Raw genomic sequence first — 22,280 nt, forward strand, 5'->3', positions numbered from 1 at the left:
ATGCCAGTTGCCACCTTTGTTCTAAGTTAATAGAGGGCTGTTTTATTTCAGTGCCTGATGTAGGAAAGAAAAGGATCTGTGAGTCTATGAAGGATGACATCGAAACACTTTGATAAAGTCTCCCCTTTTTTTCAGTGCATGACTGTGGGAAGTGAGGATAACAGGAGGGAGAAATCAAGCTGTGTTTATAGTATGTTCTGATTATACTTTTCACTAGGAAAGTCAATCCCCAGTGTATAAACACAGATATGTAATATGTGGTGTCAATCACATATTTTGGGGGTTGACAGGAGCAGTAGTGAAGATGGTTGTCCAGGCTGTTTGTTTAAGCTGGAGATTTGAACTGGATTCTTTTGCTATCCTAGGCCCTGTTCCCATCCTGTACAAATAGAAGTACATTTCAGGGAGAGCTTGAGACGGAATTATTTGGGATAGTCCAGACAATATTATATTCTGAGCCAGATTGAATTAATAGAAGATTCTAGTAGCTAGCTGATGTTGTTAGGGAGGCAACCCTTCCTTTCTTTTTGTCTATGTCTGAATATCAAGTGAATGGATCATTTAAGTCGCTAACTGCCTTCACATCACCTGTAGGTGCTTCTATATTAGAATTAGTTCATGAAATTGATTCATATTAATATATCCTCAGCTTATTAGTTTTTCTGAGTGATGCTGGTATTGGAAAAGACAAATATTGTCCCTAGAATTGTAGAATTGATACATTAGTAATGGGATCTTGTATATTTTAGAGATAGAATTCCTCCACCAAATACTCTAATCACTCGGGCTCTTTTTGCAGTTGCAAACCAATCTCATTCAGATTTCCATGCCTTAGCCAGAGTATCAGAGTGCTCTATTTTCCAATTAGTCTACAACGTCTGGAAAAAATCTCATGCTCCTCTTGTGATCAAAGCATTCTGATAAGATTTAGTGTGATGTTTCATTAGAACAGATAACAGGGGCTTACAAGGGATTCTGTTATTCCATTTTCTGATAGGGCTGGTCAAGTGATTGTTCAAGACAGTCATTAGGGAGGAATCACTTCATATCCAATCCATAGAGTAAGAAGCATTAGTCATGTCTGTGACATGAATCATGAGAATCAATAGCTAACACTTACTGGGTAAAGTGCTCTATACAAGTATCTCATATGCAGGGTCATACCTGTAATTAGTGGCAGAAGCCAGTATTTGAAGTCACATATTCTGGCCTCAATTTATGTTTCCTTTGTCTACACAAATGTTGACCAGGCATGGTGGCTCAAAGCTGTAATCGTAGCAACTTGAAAGGTAGACACAGAAGGCTCATGATTTGTGGTGAGCCTGGACATAAAAGTTCAAAGACTCCATGTCACTCAATGGCTGTGTGAGGGGACATGTGCCTGGTACCTCAAGTACAGGAGGAGTGTGATGGCTGGGCCTGGGAGTCTATACCTATCATCATCAGCACAAGCAGGGGGCTTTCAGCCCAGGCTTAGTTGGGCATAAATTGAGAACCTATCTCCCAAAAGGCCAAGTCAACAAAAAGAGCTGGAAGTGTGCAAGGTCTTGACTTTAATCATCAGTACATACATTTTGTTTAAATCTAGTGGAATCTATTAATTTTTCATCATCCTTATTTATCAGCAATAAACAGGTGAATGGAGCCAGGCGTGGTGGCTCACACCTGTAATCCTAGCTATTCAGGAGGCTGAGATCTGAGGATCAAGGTTCAAAGCCAGCCTGGGCACAAAAGAACCTGAGACTCTTATCTCCAATTAATCACTAGAAAAATGGGAAGTGGGGCTTGGCTCAAGGGTAGGATGATAGCCTTGAGCTGAAGAGCTCAGGGATAACACCCAGGCCCAGGGGTAGGGTGGTAGCCTTGAGCTGAAAAGCTCAGGGACAGTGCCCAGGCCTAGTTCGAGCTCCATGGCCCACAAAAAAAGTGAATGGATTCACATGTAAAACTCAGGGACTCATACATACAATAAACATATATCCTCATTTATGTTCTATAATTGTTTTTAATTCTCAGACACGGGACCAGATGTGCAGGAGAAATTGCCATGCAAGCAAATAATCACAAATGTGGAGTTGGTATTGCATACAATTCCAAAGTTGGAGGTAAAGTAGAGGGTTGTGGCTGTAGTTTGCTAGTTAACTAGAAGCTGCCATCCCTGCTGTGTGTGGACCAGGGAAGAAGAAGACTTTTCTATAACCTAAGGAATAAAAGATTCCCATGTGAGTTTTGCCACAAGATTTAAAAGTGGTTTGTAAGCAAATCAGTAGCTCTGGATTCCAAGAAAATGGATAGCTGAATGTAGCCTACACATCTTTACATGGGAAATAATGGAAATGTTGACTAGCATTTGAATGAAATCTAATTTTCTATATGTTCTGATTTGTGAAGAAAAGTTTCTGAATGCTTGCTAAGAGACCAGAAGGAGGAGGTAAATTTAGACAAGACTTTCCTAGCCTCTCTTCAATAGCAGCTTTTTATTTTAATTTTTTAGTAAAGAATAACTTCACTGAGAGATTTTACATATATACCTATTATATTAAGTAGTTAAAGGTTACCTTTAATGGCCTGGATGTAGAATTTATAGTTTTATTTGTCACTATTCTTGGAGGGAAAGCCCAAATGGGTTAATTGAGAATATTTAATAAGGAAACTTTGCATGAGTTAGAGGAAACCAACAAGGAACTAATGATATTGGAAAATGTTATCACTGTTTAGGCTCAAAGGATTAAAGAGGGAAGTGGGTGGAAAGTAGAGAGATAGTTGTTGCCATAGAAAGAGCTAATGGATAGTAGTTATGGTTTTGAATAAAACAGCAGAATTGCCTCAGGACAAGAAGGACTCAGGGAAATTAAAATTCATCTGCCTCTCATCCCTTCCATCTTTCTGGTGTCTCAAGCAAGCTAAATCCAATACAAAGGCAAGAATGCCCATGGATACAGTTCATGCTCCAATGTTTAAGGATAGAGAGTAAGGAAGAGTGGAGAGTGGTTTGAAGCATGAATGGAAAAGATGAAAATGTCTCTCTTCTTTCTTGCCTCTACTTCAAGCTTTTACATTGTTCATTTTGAACTTTGATTTTTAAAATCTATATCCACAAAAGTGCATTTGTACAGCAAGTTATTACAGTAAAACTCCATTAAAGTCTATTCAGAACTAATCTGAATTTGGTTATAGATTCCTTTTCAGAAACCAAATAAATAAACCTCCTTATATATAGGTAGACGGACAGACAGGGATGGTACATAGGTTGATAGGTAGACGATAGATAGATAGACAGATAAATACATACATAAGTACATACACACATACATATATAGAAGATAACATACATCTCAGCAACATAAAAGGCTCTTAGATTTTCAGTATCATTCCTAATTTCTTTCACATTGCCATTTTCAAAGTACTGTGATAATTTAAAGAAAGTAAAAGCAGAAGCAAAATTATGTAATTGGTTAGATAAACAATTCACTTCTTAAGTTTTATGGTTTTGGTTTGTGAAGAACAGAGCAAAAAATTAAAGTAATAGAACCTACTGAGTGTAGAATTGAAGCACAAGACTTGTGATTCTAAGCCTCCTGTTTTTTTCTTTTTCTTTTATCCTTTGATGATCTGGCACCAATATAAACAACTACTTTTTTCTATTTGATACTTATTACCAACAACATATTATTGGCAGTGTAATGCAGCAGTAAGTTAGAGTGAGGTGCCAAAGTTTTAGGGTTCAAATCGGGTTTCCTGTTCCAAATAAAGTGGTCTTAGGCAAATCACAGTGAATTCCTGGCTGAGTAAAATAGAGAATTATAGCATCCATATCAAGTGTTGTAAGGATAGATAAGTTCGTATGTGTCATGCTTGTGGCATAATAGCTCTATGTAAAGTAGCTTAAATGTGTGTGCTGTTATCTACATTTATGGTTGAAGAAGCTGAGGCACAGATAAGTTAAGAGTCTTGGCCTAGATTACAAACCTATAAGGAGAGCTAGTTTTTTTCTACTCAAATGCAATTCTTTAAAAAAAAAATACAACTTTCACTAATCATGTCAAGTACAAATTCTTTCCCATTTTCTCCATAGTAAATAGTAGCATGAAAGCCTAAGGCTGTACATGCTATTTCTCTAATAGCCTGAAGCTAGGTCTAACCAGGTATCAGCCTATCCTGTCCAAATTGCTTTTCCCTTTTTGGCACTTGAATCCATGAGTCTGATATTGGGTGGCAGCATGTTGGAAAGCACAAACAGCTACCTTGTCTACCTTCTCCTGATGAAATCTGATTCCCCTTCCTGAGTGAAATCTGTGGCAATGATTTCATCTTTGAACTTATATAGAAGAAAAGGAAGCATGCTCCTTGAAAGTGTTTCTTAGCAAACACATAAAAGAATGGCCTCGGGTTCTTTTTAATCAGAGCTTAGAAACAAGAGTTCTTTCCCTATTTGTTAGTTTCCTATTATGGAATGGATCTTTTCAAGCTGCACAGTTTCCTGTCAGGGGCCTTTGTGTGCCACAGACTGGGCCATAGCCATTTATGTCATGAGCAGGTGCATTGAGGGAGGGCTGTTTGATTTTTTTCCTCTGCAAGCTTTTCTCTCATTGAGTGGGGGAGGGACGATATTTATAATTGATTGGCAAACATAGCCACTTCCTCTGACTCAAGGATACTAGTCCCTTTCAACCTCAGGGTTTTACTGAGAACAGAGCCTTGACAAACAACACACAAATGAATAAAAATAGCACAGCTGGTCCACAATGGGTGGTATCATCTCAAAAGGGCAGGTAAAGATGTTTACAAGGGTGGTGGTTTCCCTTCCCTTCTGTGCTGGGTAGCTGGGTCACAGCCATTGGAAATATCCAGAGGTTATCTTAATTTTTTTCTTTTAGTTCTCAGCATGTACTTGCTTATAAACATGTTTATCAATATCAGCTCATTGTACAATAATATTTCATCTTGACACATCCATAGATGTGTGCACTGTGTCTTGCTCAGAGTCAACTTCTCATCATTTTCCTCCCTTCCCTTCTTTCCTTTTCCAAAACCACCATCCACAAGCTTTACTGTTTTGTTTTCACCAGGTATAAGAATGTCCACCATACTCACCCTCCTTTGCCTTCTCCATTCACCTTTGCCTCTTGCCTTGCTGCCTTCATTCTGGACAGCAACTGATTTTGACTCTTTTGAGAGTTCTTTTTAAAAAGAGAGTAAGAGCAATTTTCTTTTGTGTAAGTCCACACTGATATCAACCTTTGTGTTTGTTTTGCTCAGGCATAAGAATGCTGGATGGCATTGTGACCGATGCTATTGAGGCCAGTTCAATTGGATTCAATCCTGGACATGTGGACATTTATAGTGCAAGCTGGGGCCCTAATGATGATGGGAAGACTGTAGAGGGGCCTGGTAGACTAGCCCAAAAGGCTTTTGAATACGGTGTCAAACAGGTAAAATACTTAATTCGCGTAAGAAGAAGGGGGGAAACAAAGTCAGGTTATGTTTGAAAGAAATACTGAGATCTTTTCCTTCTTTTTCATTTGAAGACTTTTGTTAGATTTCAATTAACATCAATATGCTATTCTCCCCACCAAGAGGGAAAACTCTGCATCTCTTTTCATAGTAACTTACACATAGTTCTCAGTGTTTAGTAAGTGCACAAAGGCTGGAGCATAATTCATGATAGAACTGGTTTGCCTAGTAGGCTTGAGGCTCTGACTTCAATACTCAACATTGCAAAGAGAAAGGGGGGAGGGAGGGAGACAAGAGCGGAAGGAAAGGGGAGGGAGGGAATATATTTACAGAAAAGTCTACAAAGTGTGACAATCCCCAAAGGATATATTTATCATTTGTATATTTATTTATATTTATGTTTTATACACACACATACATAGCACACAGGATTAAGCCTAGGGCTTCACAAATGCTAAGCAGCCATTGAACCATTGAGCATCAAGCTGATGAATATCTTGGCAAAATCTTCCCAATTTTAAATGCCACTGGAAAGCCAAATCATTCTTCAGAGGGATGGAAGCTCAGGGATAGAGACCTTCCTTGTTTGGGTTTCACATGGAACAGAGATTCATGGCTCTTAAGATACTTTAAGAAGACATCTATTTATGTCTTCCACCTTTCTTATTTTTCTGCTGTTTTAGGGTGTTTTGTTTTTTTTTCAGTCCTGTGGCTTAAACTCAGAGCCTTGATACTGTTCCTGAGCTTCTTTTGCTCAAGTGTTCTGTCAATTGAGCCACAGTGCCACTTCCAGCTTTTTTGGTAACTTATTGGAGATAAGTATCATGGACTGTCTTGCCTGAGCTGGCTTTGAACCTCAATCCTCAAATCTCAGCCTCCTGATTAGCTAGGATTATAGGTGGTGTCAACCATGGGTGCCCAGTTTGCTTTAGGGTTTTTATAGTAAGTGAGCCACTACCCAGACTTCTCCCCACTGTTCTAAAAGCACATTCTTTAATACAACAACGTGTCACCTTCCTCTACATGTGTCTATGGAGGACTTGGGCTCATTTTTCATTCTGTCACTTGGCTCTGCTTCATTGCTGCACAGATTCTAAGTCCTTGCATTGTGCAAGCGAAGACAAAGGTACTAACTTTGGAGGACATAAATTGAAAAATCATAGAAAGCGTGGCCTTGACGAGTTCCATTCAGTTGAAGGGTTCCTTTAATGCAGCTGCAAAGCAGTTCTGAATAATGCCTGATTTTGTCATTCTATCAGTCAGGCAGAAGACTGGAGCAGAAAGAAAAGACAGGGAGTTCAAACATTCAAGTAGAGTGTCAGAAGCCAAGGAAAGAGTGACAAAATTGTGAACAAATGCTAGAGGCTAGATTTTGAATCTGCATAATGAAAGAGCAAGTGCTTGCTCTGCCCCACCCAAGAGAGAGGAACCAGATATTCTGCCAGTTTATAATGTTCAGTATAGTGTGTTTTCTGACATGTATGTTAGAAGACCCAGGTGAAAGCTAAAGTCCTCATAATTGCAAACTTTATGTATTTAAGGGAAACTTCCTTGGATATAAAAGATGATAATAGATGTCACACATTCTGGCTTTTCCTTTAGGGGAGACAAGGGAAGGGTTCTATCTTTGTCTGGGCTTCTGGAAATGGAGGTCGCCAGGGAGATAACTGTGACTGTGATGGTTATACAGACAGCATCTATACAATCTCCATCAGCAGTGCCTCCCAGCAAGGCCTATCACCCTGGTATGCTGAGAAGTGCTCTTCTACACTGGCCACCTCCTACAGCAGCGGGGATTACACTGACCAGAGAATCGTACGTTGCTTTTGTCTAAGTTTCTCTGCCTACGTAGGAAAACATGGTTGCTTTTGTCTGTTTCTCTGCCTAAGTAGGAAAACATGGTTGGTGTTCAGAACAATCAGCAAACTAAGCTTTAGTAGAATTGATGTGCTTCAACGTGATGTCTCAGTCAGGGAGGCTCATGCTCACTGGAAAGGCTGGCGTGTATTGGGACATTTTCTCTCCAGGGATAATGACACTTCTGCCAAGATGCTCTTGCCTCTCATTTTTTAACTCAGCCCTGAAAAACCACCAAACCTGTCATTATATACAGCAGTCTTCAAATGGCTTCTCTGCTTGTCTGCTGATGCTTCTCTGGAATCAGGCTGAAAGGAGATTTCAGGGTTGGAGGGGATTTTTCACCCTTGTACTTACTGATCCTTTAATAGCAGGGACAGAAGTTGACTTGCTCTTCAGAAAATGATAAAAATACAGTATCGTCACCCGTGATGTTTTCTAAGAACAGATGAATTGAAGGGAAATAGCAGTCTCAATTTCCCCTGAGGTGAGCTTCTCAGCGTCTGGGTAGGCAGGCTCAGAGAGTGCCTGCAGCCCTCGTTGGCACTGGCCTGTGCCTGTGCCTCACTTCCGAGAGTCAGAATGCCCATGGAAATGATTAGATTTCCTTTCAAGGATATGATGATGAAAGGCCTTTCAGAGGCTCTGAGAACAAAGAGAAACGCTTCTAATTAAAAGATTCCAAAGCCTCAAAATTAACCTTAGACACAGAAAGAACCAAGTAGCTAAACTATATAGATCCTAATCTCAATAAAATAGCGGGTTCCAATCCAATTAGAAGTGCAGAAAACCCCATAATAAGTACCTTGGAACATATACACGATTCCCATTAATGGCATCTCACCATAATGCTGAGCACTAATATCTTCTTCACACAGAATCTCTGCTTTGTAACTGTGTGTGTGTTGCTGTAACTGGGTAAGTCGGCAATGCTGGCTCTCCACTTAGAAGTGCCGAGCTCCTCACAGACATACTCTATATTCAGTTACCTGAATAATCCACAGTGACATTCCACCCAAGGCTTCTTTAGAGCAGGCAGTGGCCTTTGAAAGGGGCATATCACACATCTGCCCCACTTGCGTTTGGAGCCTCTGGCTCTTTCCATTTCCCTGGGTGACCAGAGCTGCCTTCAGAAAATGGCCTGTCAAGCCTTCCAGAATCATCTTTCCACAGCTTGCCACTTACCTGCGCCACCTGACACCAGAGCAGGAGGAAGATTTTCTGCCTTTGTAAAGATCCCTTCGGAGGTAAAGCTGCTCTGAAAGAGACAGCTGGTGGATTCTATTTGAGATGGTGGCAGTCAAATCACTTTTTTTTTCTTACGCAAACGTGTTCCTAAGTACAGTCATCTCTGGGGGTTTATTTGCGTCAACAGGTAAAAAAGGCTTTGCTTCTGCAGTTCTCGGAGGAGCAAAGCCACCATAACCCGAGAAATCCAGTGACTTTAAGTGGAAAGCCAAAGGAGGTGCTAATAGAATATTTTTTTTAACGCCTTCCTCCTACACACCAAATTCCCTAGCTAAAAATGATAACAGTGGAGCCTGGGTGGATACTTGTAGACTAATGAGAAATCTTTTTTGGTTTCATTACTTCATCTCAGTAACTTCTTCCTTACCTCAGAGTTAGTCTACATAGTTCTTTATTTTCAGTAATACTGTGCAAAAATGCTTTCACACCATTTCCATCAAACTGAAAACGTGGACAACTACTAGTCCAATCTAGTGAACAGGGAATGCAAACTCTACACTAAGCAACATCTGTGTATTTCATGTGGCAAAGATCAATTTGATTCACACCTCTGTGCCACTGAGGCAGACAAATATCCATCGGAAGGCCAATGGGAATTTTGTATGAGGCAGAATTTCTAAATTTGCCAGACCAAACACAATGGACCTGATGATTAATGGGCCAGTATGATTCACAGTGATTTTGAAATAGTTCCTTTTTTTTTATAGACAGCATTTCATTTGGGAATCACAGAGGAGAAAATATTCATAGTGGGAGTATTTCATCCCCAGAAAAGGCATCTTGCTGCCAGAATTGCAGACAAGTTGCATATAGAAGAAAGTGAACTAAAATATCAGCAGATGGCAAACATCCGCTCGTGGTTTAGAGGAGGAAGTAGAGAATCGAATCAGCTTAGGTGCCTGTTCACAGCAGATGCAGGTCTTGGTATAGTTATCCTGTCACCCTCCTCACATGTCCCCACCTTTCTCTCCTACCTGATGCCATCCAGACAAGTGCTGACCTGCACAATGACTGCACTGAGACCCACACGGGCACCTCCGCCTCTGCACCCCTGGCTGCTGGCATTTTTGCTTTGGCTTTGGAAGCAAAGTAAGTCCCCGAAAGCTTGTAATAACCTTTGTACTGACACTGTTTCTTCTTTCTAGTAGCAAGCATTGCTTCCCAAATAGGTGGTTACTGGAGAATATTTGGAAAACTGCACAAAACTACACATGCTCTTTCTGCATCTTGGCAATAACCATCATTAACCTATCAATGTAGATTCAATAAATAAAAATGTGGGACCTGAATGTATATATATGTATATCATACATACATATATTTTGTAATCTTCTATTCATCTGCCTTATAAATTTTTAAAGTACTGTGTCATGTCTAAGTGAATGTTCCTTAGGCTTTAAATTTTTAGTTTCTCCCCCAGTCCTCTCCCCACTTAGTTACAAGACATCCTTCCTATCTGGCAGAAATTTGTCCAAAATAATTTCCGCTGAGTAGTATTTGCAAACATTCAGGAGAATCTAGTGTAATTCGGAGGGTTCTGGGGCTCCCTGTGGAGATGTTCAGTGTTCTGAGGCACATCAAGATGAGATGCAACACTGTGGTATTTATCATCACAGACTAGAGCCACAGAGAGATGTGAAAGGAAAGCTGTCCTTACAATTTAAAGTCTAGAGCCTTTCTTCTCTGCTCAACACCTGTGAGATGCATGAGGAGATAATGAGTCAGGGCTTGACCATCTTTGACTAGTGACAAATATCATGTAATATCTACCTGCTAGCCGAACAGTTGTAAGGTGAATTTCACATGAGAATGGAACATTTGCTGGCCATGATGCCTGAAGCCTGTAATCCTAGCTATTTGCAAAGGATTAGAGTATTGTGGTTTGAGGACAGTCTCAGCATACATGTTTATGAGTCTCCATCTCTTTCATTGGCTTGTTCCTTGGCACATACCTGTTTCTCCAGCTTCCAAGGGAAGCACAGTGGCTGATTGCAATGGTGTGTACCTATCATGCACAGTCACATGGGAGGTTCACACCCCAGGTTGACCGTGAATATCAAGTGAGACCCTATCTTGAAAGTAATCAATACAAAAAAATGGGGGCTGGAATTATGGCTCAAGTGTTAAAATGTCTACCTGAGCCTAGTATTACACACACACACACACACACACACACACACACACACACACACACACACGAATTACTCCTCTGCTTCTAAAGCTATAACCCTTTTTTTTCTATATAAGGAGAAAGTTATCAAAGCATGATATAGCTTCATTAATCTCATTATTCTCTGATGGAATCTTCCTAAAAACTGGGGCTGTGCTGCTATAAAAATATGAGTGTTATCAATGAATGGGTATTATCACTATTACCAAACGTATATACAGTCCTTTAAGATTATGGAATAGCTTGTGGGTTCTAATAGATTCATCTAGTACACATAATTTAAAAGACATTAATAATAAATGTTCAATGTATATACCATAAGAATTTAATTTTCCTCATTTTGATTTCATTCATCAGTAAGGCACAAACGATCTTTACATTTCTATCTCCCCTGACATTGTGCATAAAATTATTGAGATATCTGTTCTCAATTGTTTGCTTCTCTGAACTCTATTCAATTACCTATTCTATGACAATCATGTCAGAAAACAAAAATGACAGATTCAAGCCTTTATCCTTAGAAACTTGAGACTATGTACAAATGTGTACAGTCACTCAAAGCATAAATATGGAGATAGACTAAACTTGTCAAAAATAATGTCATTCAGTACTCACTACGTTCTTTCTGTCCACCAGACACACTGCTAATCTTTTATGTACATGGCATGTATGTAATTTTGTCCACATTCTTAAGTTATAGAAATTATTCATTGTATTTTACAAATGAAGCAATTGGGTCTTCAAGAGGGTGAGAAATGTAACCCAGGTCCCACAACTTAGTCTGTCTAACCCCACAGCTAGCGAAGCTGTACTACTAGCAGCTACGCTATACTGCCTCCTACAGTCCTAATAGGAAAAGGAAAGATGAGTGAAAACCCACCAAGATTAAAGCTGATATAAATGAACATGATCTATGAGTTCCGTTACTGTGCTTCACTGAATGTGATATAGTCAGAGGAAAGAAAGGAGGAAAGGGAAGAAGGAAGGAAAGTTTCTAGCTGAAATATGTACAGAGGAATGCTTTCTTTTATTTTTAATTTACTTTTATTGGCAAGGTGATATATAGAAGGGCTACAGTTACATGCATAAAGTAGTAAGTACATAGTTTGTTCAACACTGTTATTTCTTCCTCATTTTTCATTTTACAGTGACAGCAGGGTATAAACCAAAGTGGGAAAATGGAAAACAAAGAAATAGCTTCACACAGTGTATTAAAAACAATAACTAATCGGTGGGCTTTTTATTTATCTTGCTAGCTATGTCCTTTGCCATGCAGACGCTCAGCAGTTCAGTACAATCCCATTTGTCTAAACTTCCTATGATTTGTTGTGTTTCTGGGTCTTTATTAAGAAATTTTTGACCTGTGCCTAGGAACCTTTCTCTTATTCCTTCTTGTAATATTTTCAGGTATCTACTTTTACCGCGACATCTTTGATCCATTTGGAATTGATTCTGGTGCAGGGTGATATTAAAGGATCTAATTCTGTCAGCATCGTTTGTTGAGGGAGCTGTATTTCTTTTACCCCACAGGTCTGTGGGTTCATTTCTGGGTCTTCAGTTCTATTTCATTGGTCCTCAGGCCTGTTCTTGTGCCAGTGCCAAGCTGTTTCTATTACTATAGCTTTGTAATAGAGTTTGAGGTGTGGTATTGGTATTCCTCTAGCATTGTTCTTTCTGCTAAGGACACCTTGAATATTAGTGCATATAATTAACACTGGAGAAGTTTTGTTTTGTTTTATCATGCTTCTTCCAGTTTCTACTGCTATCAACTCAGATCCTGAAGTTTCTGGTATGTGTCCCAGGGACCCCCGTTATTCAGCCATTATCTTAGGTAGTTTAATGCCAGTATCTTTAATCAAAACTTTGAGAACGGCTATAAAATAGTACATTTTCTACAATTGTATCCAGCTGTGATTGTGAAGATAGCCATTAGTTCACTTAACAGGCAATTCCTGGAGAGAAATAAAACTAAGAGAAAGAAATTCTTTTCAGAAATGCCTGTGGCACCATCATTAGTATGTAGTGAATACATCTAAGAAAGCTGGCAGACAATAGCTTCAGTCTTCAGAGGCAAGATCAAAAGCATCAGAATAATTTTTAATAAAGGAGAAAAATTCTGAAGTGAACCATAGAATCCCTTCATATCTTTAGAGCTGTTAAGCAAACAGATGACCCTAGCTTAGATTTTTATTAAAGTCTGGAGAATAAGAAATGAACTTTCAATGTTTCATGAAGCCTTTTGGGGAAAATTACAACAAAAATTCATACAGGTTATGAAATGTGGAAAAGACAAAAGTTAGTTCATCTTCCACCTTTGCACTTACCTAAATGGAATTAAACACCAAACTAGAACATTCCCAAGAACTTCCACTGTAGAATTTTGTCTCCAGACTACTTACATCACTTCTAATTATAAACAAAACTTACCTTCCATGTTTAATTCCACTAAACTGATTTTCTATGAACATATTTTTGATTAGCAGTGTAACACAGTTGAACATTTTTTTAATTATTATGGATGCAATGGCACACTAATGAACGAGGGAAGGCTGTCAGAAATGAGTTGAAACATTGCAAGCAGTGCCGTCACATCTCTGTGATGCAAGAACATAAATGAAAAAAAACCCAGCTAGGAAAGTAATTTAATTTTCCTCATTGTGTGACAATGGTGCTCCTTAAATATTATTCCAAGACTAGATAAAAAATTAACTTTATAGGAACTGCATCTAAATATAAAATAAAGTGTCTACTATAGAAATAGAGAAAGCCAATATGTTGCACACAATTACTATAATTAGAAGCATCCAAGCATGTGTCCTCTGAGTACCCTTCCTCACCTCCAGCCTTCGTATACATTTCTACCCACGCTGGTGATTCCAATGGAAAACTTGATTGTTGATCACATTGAGAGGAAATTTCTATTCAGAACACCTCTAAAAAAATTTGGATAGAAACATGCATTTCAATAAAAATGCTTCATGGACAGAATTAGTGTCTACCTTGAGAAAAAAAACATCAATTTTGCTCAACTAGCTAACGATCACTGAAGGTGGAATCCTTGACAAAGGAACTAGAACTACAAAGAGGTATTTGTATTATTGGACAGATAGAAGATACTGGAATCTTAGGAATTCTGGGAATTTTCATATTCAACACAAGGCTTTCACCTGAAAGGGCTAGAGATGTATATACAAAGAGCACTACAGGCCTGAGGGCATGTGATCTTGAATTAAACTCCCTTCAAAGACTGGGCTACTAAATCTGGTACTAGCTGGCAGCTTTAGTCACTAGTCAAGTGGCAGGCCACGTGACTAGTAGTAAGATAGAAACCAAAAGGAATAAGCTCTAGGGCATTATAGTTAAATAATGCTTGAGGGAAATAATGTAGGTCTCAAAACGAAGGAGAAGCTTAAGATCTGGAAACAATCCAGTTTCTTGTAGTAATAACATTTGAAATTATATCAGGCAGTTTAATGTAGACATGTTCCTTTGATCATTCAAACTAACCAAGTTTTACTGAGTATACACTCTTGTGCCTAGCATTTCTTCTGAGTACCTGGCACATATCAGAGAACATAAGAGATACACATCTCACACCTTTTCACATTAAATTCTAGGGAAAGTAATGCAGACTGTATACAAAACAAGGGGAATTGCCCAGTCCATGATTATGCAGTAGAAAAGTCTACAGAGAAATTGAGATCAGTCTATAAAAAAATCCAACAATCTTTTGCATTTCCAATTTATTTACATCATTTCCCAACCAATCTTCTGATTTTACCATATCCTTGCTCAGATAGCCTCAAACACTCTCTGTACCCATTTGGGGGCATTTCCTCTTGTGGTCCTCATTGCTCTGGTTCAGTATGGATTCCTTATTGCCTCTTTCCTGCTCCAGCCAAGCAGACTGTGGTCCAGCCTCACCCTCTTCTGTTCCACTTTGGGCATTTGGGATTCTGCTATAGTTGCCTCCTTTCTTCCTCTGGATGTTCTACTAACCTTTATAAAGTTCAGCTCAACCATTCACCCTCTCCTCCCACAAAAGCCTTCCTGGGCCATTTCATTCTGCATGTTCTCTTTCCCTACACTCTCACATTATCTCAAGTTATGAACACAAAATTCCACAAATATAATCACTAAAATATGTTTTAGCTGGATTGTAATCATCTCTAGTAGAAGGAAGGAACAATACGTAGCATAGTGCCTTGTAAACAAATTCATGTAGTCCCTTTGTGTGCACCCTCCTGCATTGCATCTGTGCTTGTACTCAGGACCTGGGTGCTAGCCTTTACCTGTTTTGCTTAACTCTGTTGCTGTACCAGTGCCACTTCCAGCATCTTGCTACTTAATTGGAGATAAGAGGTCCACAGACTTTACTCTTTATTTTGGCTTCAAACAACAAACCTCAAATCTCACTCCACTGATAGTTAGATTACAGGTGTGAACTACCAGCACCCAACTTCTTATTTTGTTGTTGTTTTTAATATATGATCAGCCTTCAACATCTTCCAAGACTCAATTCCAGGACATTCTGAAGGAATAAAAATCTGTGGATGTTGAAATCTCATATAATGGAGTAGTTTTTGTAAACAATTTCTGTGCATCCTCCCAGCATTTAAATTATTTGTAGACAACTTATAATAGCTAAGACAATGTGAATGCTATGTTATATTGTGTTGTTTAGGGAATCATGACATGAAAAATGTTCGGTATAGATGCAATACTTTGTTTTCCAATATTTTTGACCCATAGTGGATGTGGGACACATGTATGTAAATAGTTGAGATTACAGAGAAAGAAGATGAAATGTGCAGTTTGCTAGCCTCTTCCTTTCAAATCTGATTATGAAAAAGTCAAGGAATCATCTTGTGAGTGTATAACATTGAATGTACTAAGCCAAGGATAGCGTAAGTCTGAGAGATGCCATAATAAAGTAAATGATACCATTTTTTCCAATTAAATGTAAATACTTAAAAATCATATGCAAAGGGTTATGCTTCTACAAAGCTAATAATTGGGTTGCACTGATAGTTTATTTACATATTATGAGTGGGCATTTATCATGTTGTATTTTGATTTCTAAATTTTTTTAAAAATGTACCAGTAGGCATTAGAACAAGCACAGTTACAAGAAAGCATTTCATAATCCCTGAGTTGAAATGCTTAATTTTAGTGCTTGCTTTTAGAAGGAAATGACATGTTGTTCTTTTCCCCCTGCAGCCCAAACCTCACCTGGCGAGATATGCAGCACTTGGTTGTCTGGACCTCTGAGTATGACCCATTGGCCAATAATCCTGGCTGGAAAAAGAATGGAGCAGGCTTGATGGTGAATAGTCGATTCGGGTTTGGCTTGCTAAATGCCAAAGCTCTTGTGGATTTAGCTGATCCCAGGACTTGGAACAGTGTTCCTGAGAAGAAAGAATGCGTTGTAAAAGACAATGACTTTGAGCCCAGGTATGTACTTCCAAGAGTTTTAGGTGGGTATGTGTCCATGAGGTCATTTGATTCAGATTCCTGTTACTCTATAATTATCTTTTACACATTTACCCTTATTTTAAATAAGTGGAGATGCACTTTTCCAGCATCCTCTGTGGCTCTCTGTGAAGATCATGGAAAGACCAAAGAGCAATACATTCTGTTATTATGTTTCCATGTTCTTCTTACAGACCATCTACCACAAAATATTAAGAATACACCATATTTTACGTACCACTTAGAAAAATCATTGCCCAACCGTCAGTTTTAAGATTCATTCTCAGCTTACTGTTGTTACACTATTTTTCAGTCTTAGGACTGATGAAATTTAGCTCTTGCCAACCAGTTCGCCTACATTCAAAACATTTAGTTCTATGTGATTCATGACTTTTTTTTTTTGCCAGCCCTGGGCTTGAGCTCAGGGCCTGAGCACTGTCCTTGGACTTTCTCAAGGCTAGAGCTGTACCATTTGAGCCTCAGCACCACTTCTGGCTTTTTTCTATGTATGTGGTACCGAGGAATCGAACCCGGGTCTTCATGCATGCTAGGCAAGCACTCTACCACTAGGCCAAACTCCCGGCCCATGACTGTTTACCTCTCTAAGTTCCTTTGGCATACTCATTTTATATAGACTACCTCTGATTCAACATATCTGACCATATAAACGGAATATGCTATGAATATTTTGTTTCAGTTGAGGCAGTCATATAACTCTGAAAGTCCACTCACACAAAGTAACCAAGCCTGGAAAGATTTGGAAGCCTCTCTCTCCCTCTCCCTCTCCCTCTCCCTCTCCCTCTCCCTCTCCCTCTCCCTCTCCCTCTCCCTCTCCCTCTCCCTCTCCCTCTCCCTCTCCCTCTCCCTCTCCCTCTCCCTCTCCCTCTCCCTCTCCCTCCCTCTCTCTCTCTCTCTCTCTCTCTCTCTCTCTCTCTCTCTCTCTCTCTCTCTCTCTCTCTCTCTCTCTCTCTCTCTCTCTCTCTGTCCTGGGGCTGGAATTCAGGGCCCGGGCACTATCCATGAGCTTTCTTAAGGCTAGTGCTTTATCACTGAGCCACAGCACCACTTCTGCCTTTTTCTGTCTATCTGGTACCAAGGATTGGAATCCAGGGCTTCGTGCATGCTAGGCAAACACTTTACCACTAGACTACACTCCTGGCTCATTGGGAGCAAGCCTTTATAGGTAAAATTAGTTTTTCTTCAGAGACTCTTTTTGTTATTGCAATTATGGACCACTTCCTCCTAAACTGGATTCTCTAGCTAGAAACATCACATTTAAATGTTTGTGATTCTTGCCATTTTATTATGTATTTGATTGATGTACAGTTCATCTTCAACAGAATTCTACTCACAACAGGGAGTGACAACCTGAGTATGTAGTGAAGACTGATGTGGATGTCTTTGCATACACTTTATTCAAAGTTGGTTCTTTCATGGTATTTAGAGCCCTGAAAGCTAATGGAGAAGTTATCATTGAAATTCCAACAAGAGCTTGTGAAGGCCAAGAAAACAGTATCAAGTCCCTGGAGCACGTGCAATTTGAAGCAACAATTGAATATTCCCGTAGAGGAGACCTTCATGTCACACTCACTTCAGCTGCTGGTAAAAAAAAAAAAATCAATCAAACAAAATTATTCTAAACTATTTAAGCTGTGAAATCAATGATTTCAAATCTGTGATTGCACTTGTTTATACGTAGAACTGGATCTCCTAATAGGATTGCTCAAATATTAAAAAAAACATGCTGATTTGTCTGGATATTAGCTTTTGTTTGACCTGCTCATTCCTGTGGACTCTTCAAGAGCAAAGGATGTGGCCTATTCATATTGGTTAACTTTTTAGAAATCTTGTATTTTCAAATGATACTTAATTACCTAGATTACTGATCCATTTTTCATTTTTATATCTCTCAGGTAACGTCTTAGTTGAGTCTCATAATTAATGAACAAAACTTATAGACAGATGTAAGATATGAAAAGAATCCATTGAAACATTCAGAATTTTGCTTGATAAAAGAAGGTAGAGAGACTAATAAAATCTCCATGATAGTATGAATAAGGCTATACAATGTCTTATATGAACATTTGCCCTTTTCTTCATCGGGTCTTAAATAAGAGAGAGCTGGTAATCCAGAGTCCAACCAGGCATTGTCCTAATGCAGTTTCAAATTTTGATAGGATTCAGTGGACTAAATTCAATGTCTATAGGTAAAAAGATGAGGAAAACTGAGCTCTATGATCCCTTTCCTATGAATTGAGTCTGAAATAAGTTCTGTTAATTTTAGAGTTATGCACTCTAGATCTCTTAGACTTGGCCTGCTATCCAAATGAGATGCTTTATTATATTTTGTTTGTGAATGGATCTGTAATTTGCTTGATCTTGTAATATAATGTATAATTTATTGATATATAGATGACATAGACTTGAAAAATTAATAGTTTTTATATGAGATGAATAACTGTATTTCAGTGAATGGATGAAATTAACAGTATTTAAGAAATAAATAGTAAGTTATTTAAATAAGTTAATTCTTATGTCTTCATTAGTGTTAGACTCAAATTTCCAATATTTTCTTTTTTTTTTTTTTGCCAGTCCTGGGCTTGAGCTCAGGGCCTGAGCCCTGTCCTTGGACTTTCTCAAGGCTAGAGCTCTACCACTTGAGCCTCAGCACCACTTCCGGCTTTTCTATGTATGTGGTACCGAGGAATCGAACCCGGGTCTTCATGCATGCTAGGCAAGCACTTTAACCACTAGGCCAAACTCCCGGCCCCTCCAATATTTTCTTTTATATTTTAAAATGATGTCTATTAAGATGCATTTCACATCTTTGGATCCATTCTTCAATCTTAGTCATAAATGTAGTTCTCAGTTCTTAATTGAATAAATCTTAGCATGTTCACTATTTTTTTCTACAATATCTCTTGAAGGCTTATTATTGCAAGATAGCATGCTAAATGCTAGCGACCCAAACATTTTCATTTCTCTTGTGAATGCCTCTATCATGGTCTTGTTACTAAAAGGGAAAAATTGAAGGACTGATCTCACCAAGCTTTCCTTTCCAGTTATTAGATGCTAGAGGCATCCTACTATCAGAGTAGTTCGGACCATGATTAATTGGTGTTTTTTTTTTTTGTATGAAAACAGGAACTAGCACTGTCCTGTTGGCTGAAAGAGAGCGGGACACATCCCCTAATGGCTTTAAGAATTGGGATTTCATGTCTGTGCACACATGGGGAGAGAATCCTATAGGCACATGGACTTTGAGAATTACTGATATGGTAAGTATGAATAAAAGATTTAAGAAATATGAGCTCACTTTTACACATGGTAAAGCATTTTTAACATTGGTATTATCATTAATCAGGACCCTAGAGAATTTGACTACTCATTAGTTTAAAAAAAAAAAAAGCGGGCCGGGAGTTTGGCCTAGTGGTTAAAGTGCTTGCCTAGCATGCATGAAGACCCGGGTTCAATTCCTTGGTACCACATACATAGAAAAAAGCCAGAAGTGGTGCTGAGGCTCAAGGGGTAGAGCTCTAGCCTTGAGAAAGTCCAAGGACAGTGCTCAGGCCCTGAGCTCAAGCCCAGGACTGGCAAAAAAAAAAAAAAAAAAGCATAATGTTCAAACCCTGTTCACTTAGTAAATCTGTGAATCAAGTGGTAGAGTGAAAGCTTTGTGCACAAAAGCTAAGGAGCAGCACCCAGGCCCTGAGGTTAAGCCCCACTACCAGCACTTCAAAAACAGTAGTTTAATATTATGAAAAGTATCTTTTAAAATATGAGTTTTTTCATTTTCATTCATGAAAAAAACCTCAAGTGTTTCTTAAATATTCCAGAATTTTAAAAAATGGATTAGAAATGCTCAGTTTGCATAAATATCCTAAATTAAGAACAACTTGGAATTTTGAAATACTTATAGTTCCAAATAAATAAATAAAATATCCTCTACCTACACTAATACTCTTTGATATTGTTTTATAATTTTAAAACAGTCACAATAATGAAAGAACAGAACCAGAATATCTAAAAAAGATAAATATCACTGGATTATTTATTTTTGCATAATTTCTCCAACACTTGTATTCTCGCTAGGTGAGGAATGTAAATGAACATTATTTTACTTCTGAATTCTTCTAAATAAAATTGTAATAAGTACCTGCAGAGTATATTTCAGTGCCTCGATAACTTTTTAAAAGAAATTGCTTTAATTTCTAAAAGATGTCAGAAAATTCTACAGTCATGTTAACCTGATTTTTAAAATGAGAACAGCTTTGTTTTCATCAAAAGGTTCGTCAACTTGTTTAGAAATAAAAATCGCTCAACAGTGAGAGCAAGAAAATGTTCCTACTTGGTGGTACTATTTTTGAACTTATCTTCAATTCTTTCATTCAGTTTCACTGTCAGGAAACTAAGGGAATCTACCCAAATGGGCTTGCTTTATGTAATATCTATAAAGTCAGACTCTATGAATTTATGTTTTTCTTTCTTAGATATCTGCTTCAGATTTCAGAGACAGCCAACTTTCCAAGGACACAATCAGTAGAATAAACAGCAAACGGATTTACTCAGCTCAATTTTTTTTTTGCTAAATGATAGGTTATGAAAAAATTGAATGGTAAATCCCTGAATTTATAAAGTGACTGTTTTTTCCTTTTGCTTTTTACTTTATTTGGCAAAGAAGCACTGATAAACTGTGCAGAAACTAGCACACAACTTACACAGCATGTTAGATTCATATACATTATCAGCAGCAAACTAGAAACAGAAAAAACGACTAAGCCTAAGTCTCCTGTCATTTTTAGAGAAAGGAAAAACTATGTCAATTATGTCTAATCTGAACAGTGAAGTATTTATAGGACATCAACTGACATCTGCTTAAGTTTCAATATTTACAAACTCCTAGTTTTAAGGTAACAAAGCCGCAGACTGTATCTACAACATGTCATTCTATGACACCACATCAAAAGCTTTAAAGGGAAAGCTCATCTCTAGTTTCTTAGTAACATCTAACCGACATCCAAGTATCAAGAATCTTAACTTGTGAGTGATAATTGTTATCTGATGCACAAAAGAAATTAAAGTGGCTTTTTATAGGAAGAAAATTTAGTGGTTTCTTTTTTTTAAAAGCTCTGGTTGTTGTTAATGTACTATGTTATTTCTCATCTTTGTTGTTGTCCCTTGGTTATTCTCATATTGTTACAGTATCTCACCTTGTTATTTGGTATACTGTATATTTGATTATTCATTTATTTGAAATAGGAAAGGGAGGGGGAAAACAAGATGAGGGGAGAGTGTGGGGGGAGGGAAATAGGGACCAAAACATGAGAAGTGGTATCAATGTGTGTGAAGTAATGCACCTTTGATCTGGTGAATATAATGTAACCCTTCTATTAATTACAATAAAAACACATTTTTTTAAAAAAAGCTCTGAACATAGAATACACTTTAAGATTAGATGCTAACTATGATATTATCTCCTTTGATAAATTTGGATGAATTTGTTAAAATAAACTATAAAATATGTGTTGTTTATTCACTAGTCTGGAAGAGTGCAGAATGAAGGAAGAATTGTGAACTGGAAGCTGATTTTACATGGCACCTCTTCCCAGCCAGAACACATGAAGCAGCCTCGTGTGTACACATCTTACAACACGGTTCAGAATGACAGGCGAGGTGTGGAGAAGATGGTGGATATAGGAGAGGTCTGTGTGGCTCTGCTCTTGCATGCTCGCTATTGAACTCTCCAAGTCAAGGTGTGAGGGTGCATTCCAATTTCTGGCAGGAAGGACTGAGATACTCATGTGGAAGAAGGATGAGCTAGGGGTAAACTGTTTCCCCAGTGGATGAAACCTTCTTCCTGGTGTTCTTTAATCCAGAATTTATTACTTGTAGTTGATAAATTGAAAACCATTAATTACCTAACATGAATTTAATCCTCTTATGACACAGCAAATTCTAAACATGATAACATATACCTAATATATGTATGGCACTTAAATTTAAGCATTTTCCACATTGTCTCAGGAACCTTAACAAGCTTATGAGGATACTTGAAACCTAGGAAGAATAGACATTAATG

At 38.3% G+C, this 22,280-nt stretch overlaps 1 protein-coding gene across 1 annotated transcript in view; it reads left to right on the top strand.

Moving 5' to 3' along the window:
- Nucleotides 1–22,280, top strand: part of Pcsk1 (proprotein convertase subtilisin/kexin type 1) — a 41,485-nt gene that overhangs the window by 13,277 nt on the left and 5,928 nt on the right. The window contains exons 6-13 of the mRNA XM_090331601.1: nucleotides 2,017–2,105; nucleotides 5,260–5,432; nucleotides 7,057–7,269; nucleotides 9,548–9,648; nucleotides 15,950–16,183; nucleotides 17,646–17,803; nucleotides 19,346–19,479; nucleotides 21,742–21,903. Coding sequence (XP_090187727.1) covers nucleotides 2,017–2,105; nucleotides 5,260–5,432; nucleotides 7,057–7,269; nucleotides 9,548–9,648; nucleotides 15,950–16,183; nucleotides 17,646–17,803; nucleotides 19,346–19,479; nucleotides 21,742–21,903 — 1,264 coding nt within the window. The remainder of the gene's footprint in view (nucleotides 1–2,016; nucleotides 2,106–5,259; nucleotides 5,433–7,056; nucleotides 7,270–9,547; nucleotides 9,649–15,949; nucleotides 16,184–17,645; nucleotides 17,804–19,345; nucleotides 19,480–21,741; nucleotides 21,904–22,280) is intronic.

This window comes from Megascapheus bottae, chromosome 4 (assembly GCF_031878675.1).
Source record: "Megascapheus bottae isolate mThoBot1 chromosome 4, mThoBot2.hap1, whole genome shotgun sequence".
Taxonomy (NCBI): domain Eukaryota; kingdom Metazoa; phylum Chordata; class Mammalia; order Rodentia; family Geomyidae; genus Megascapheus; species Megascapheus bottae.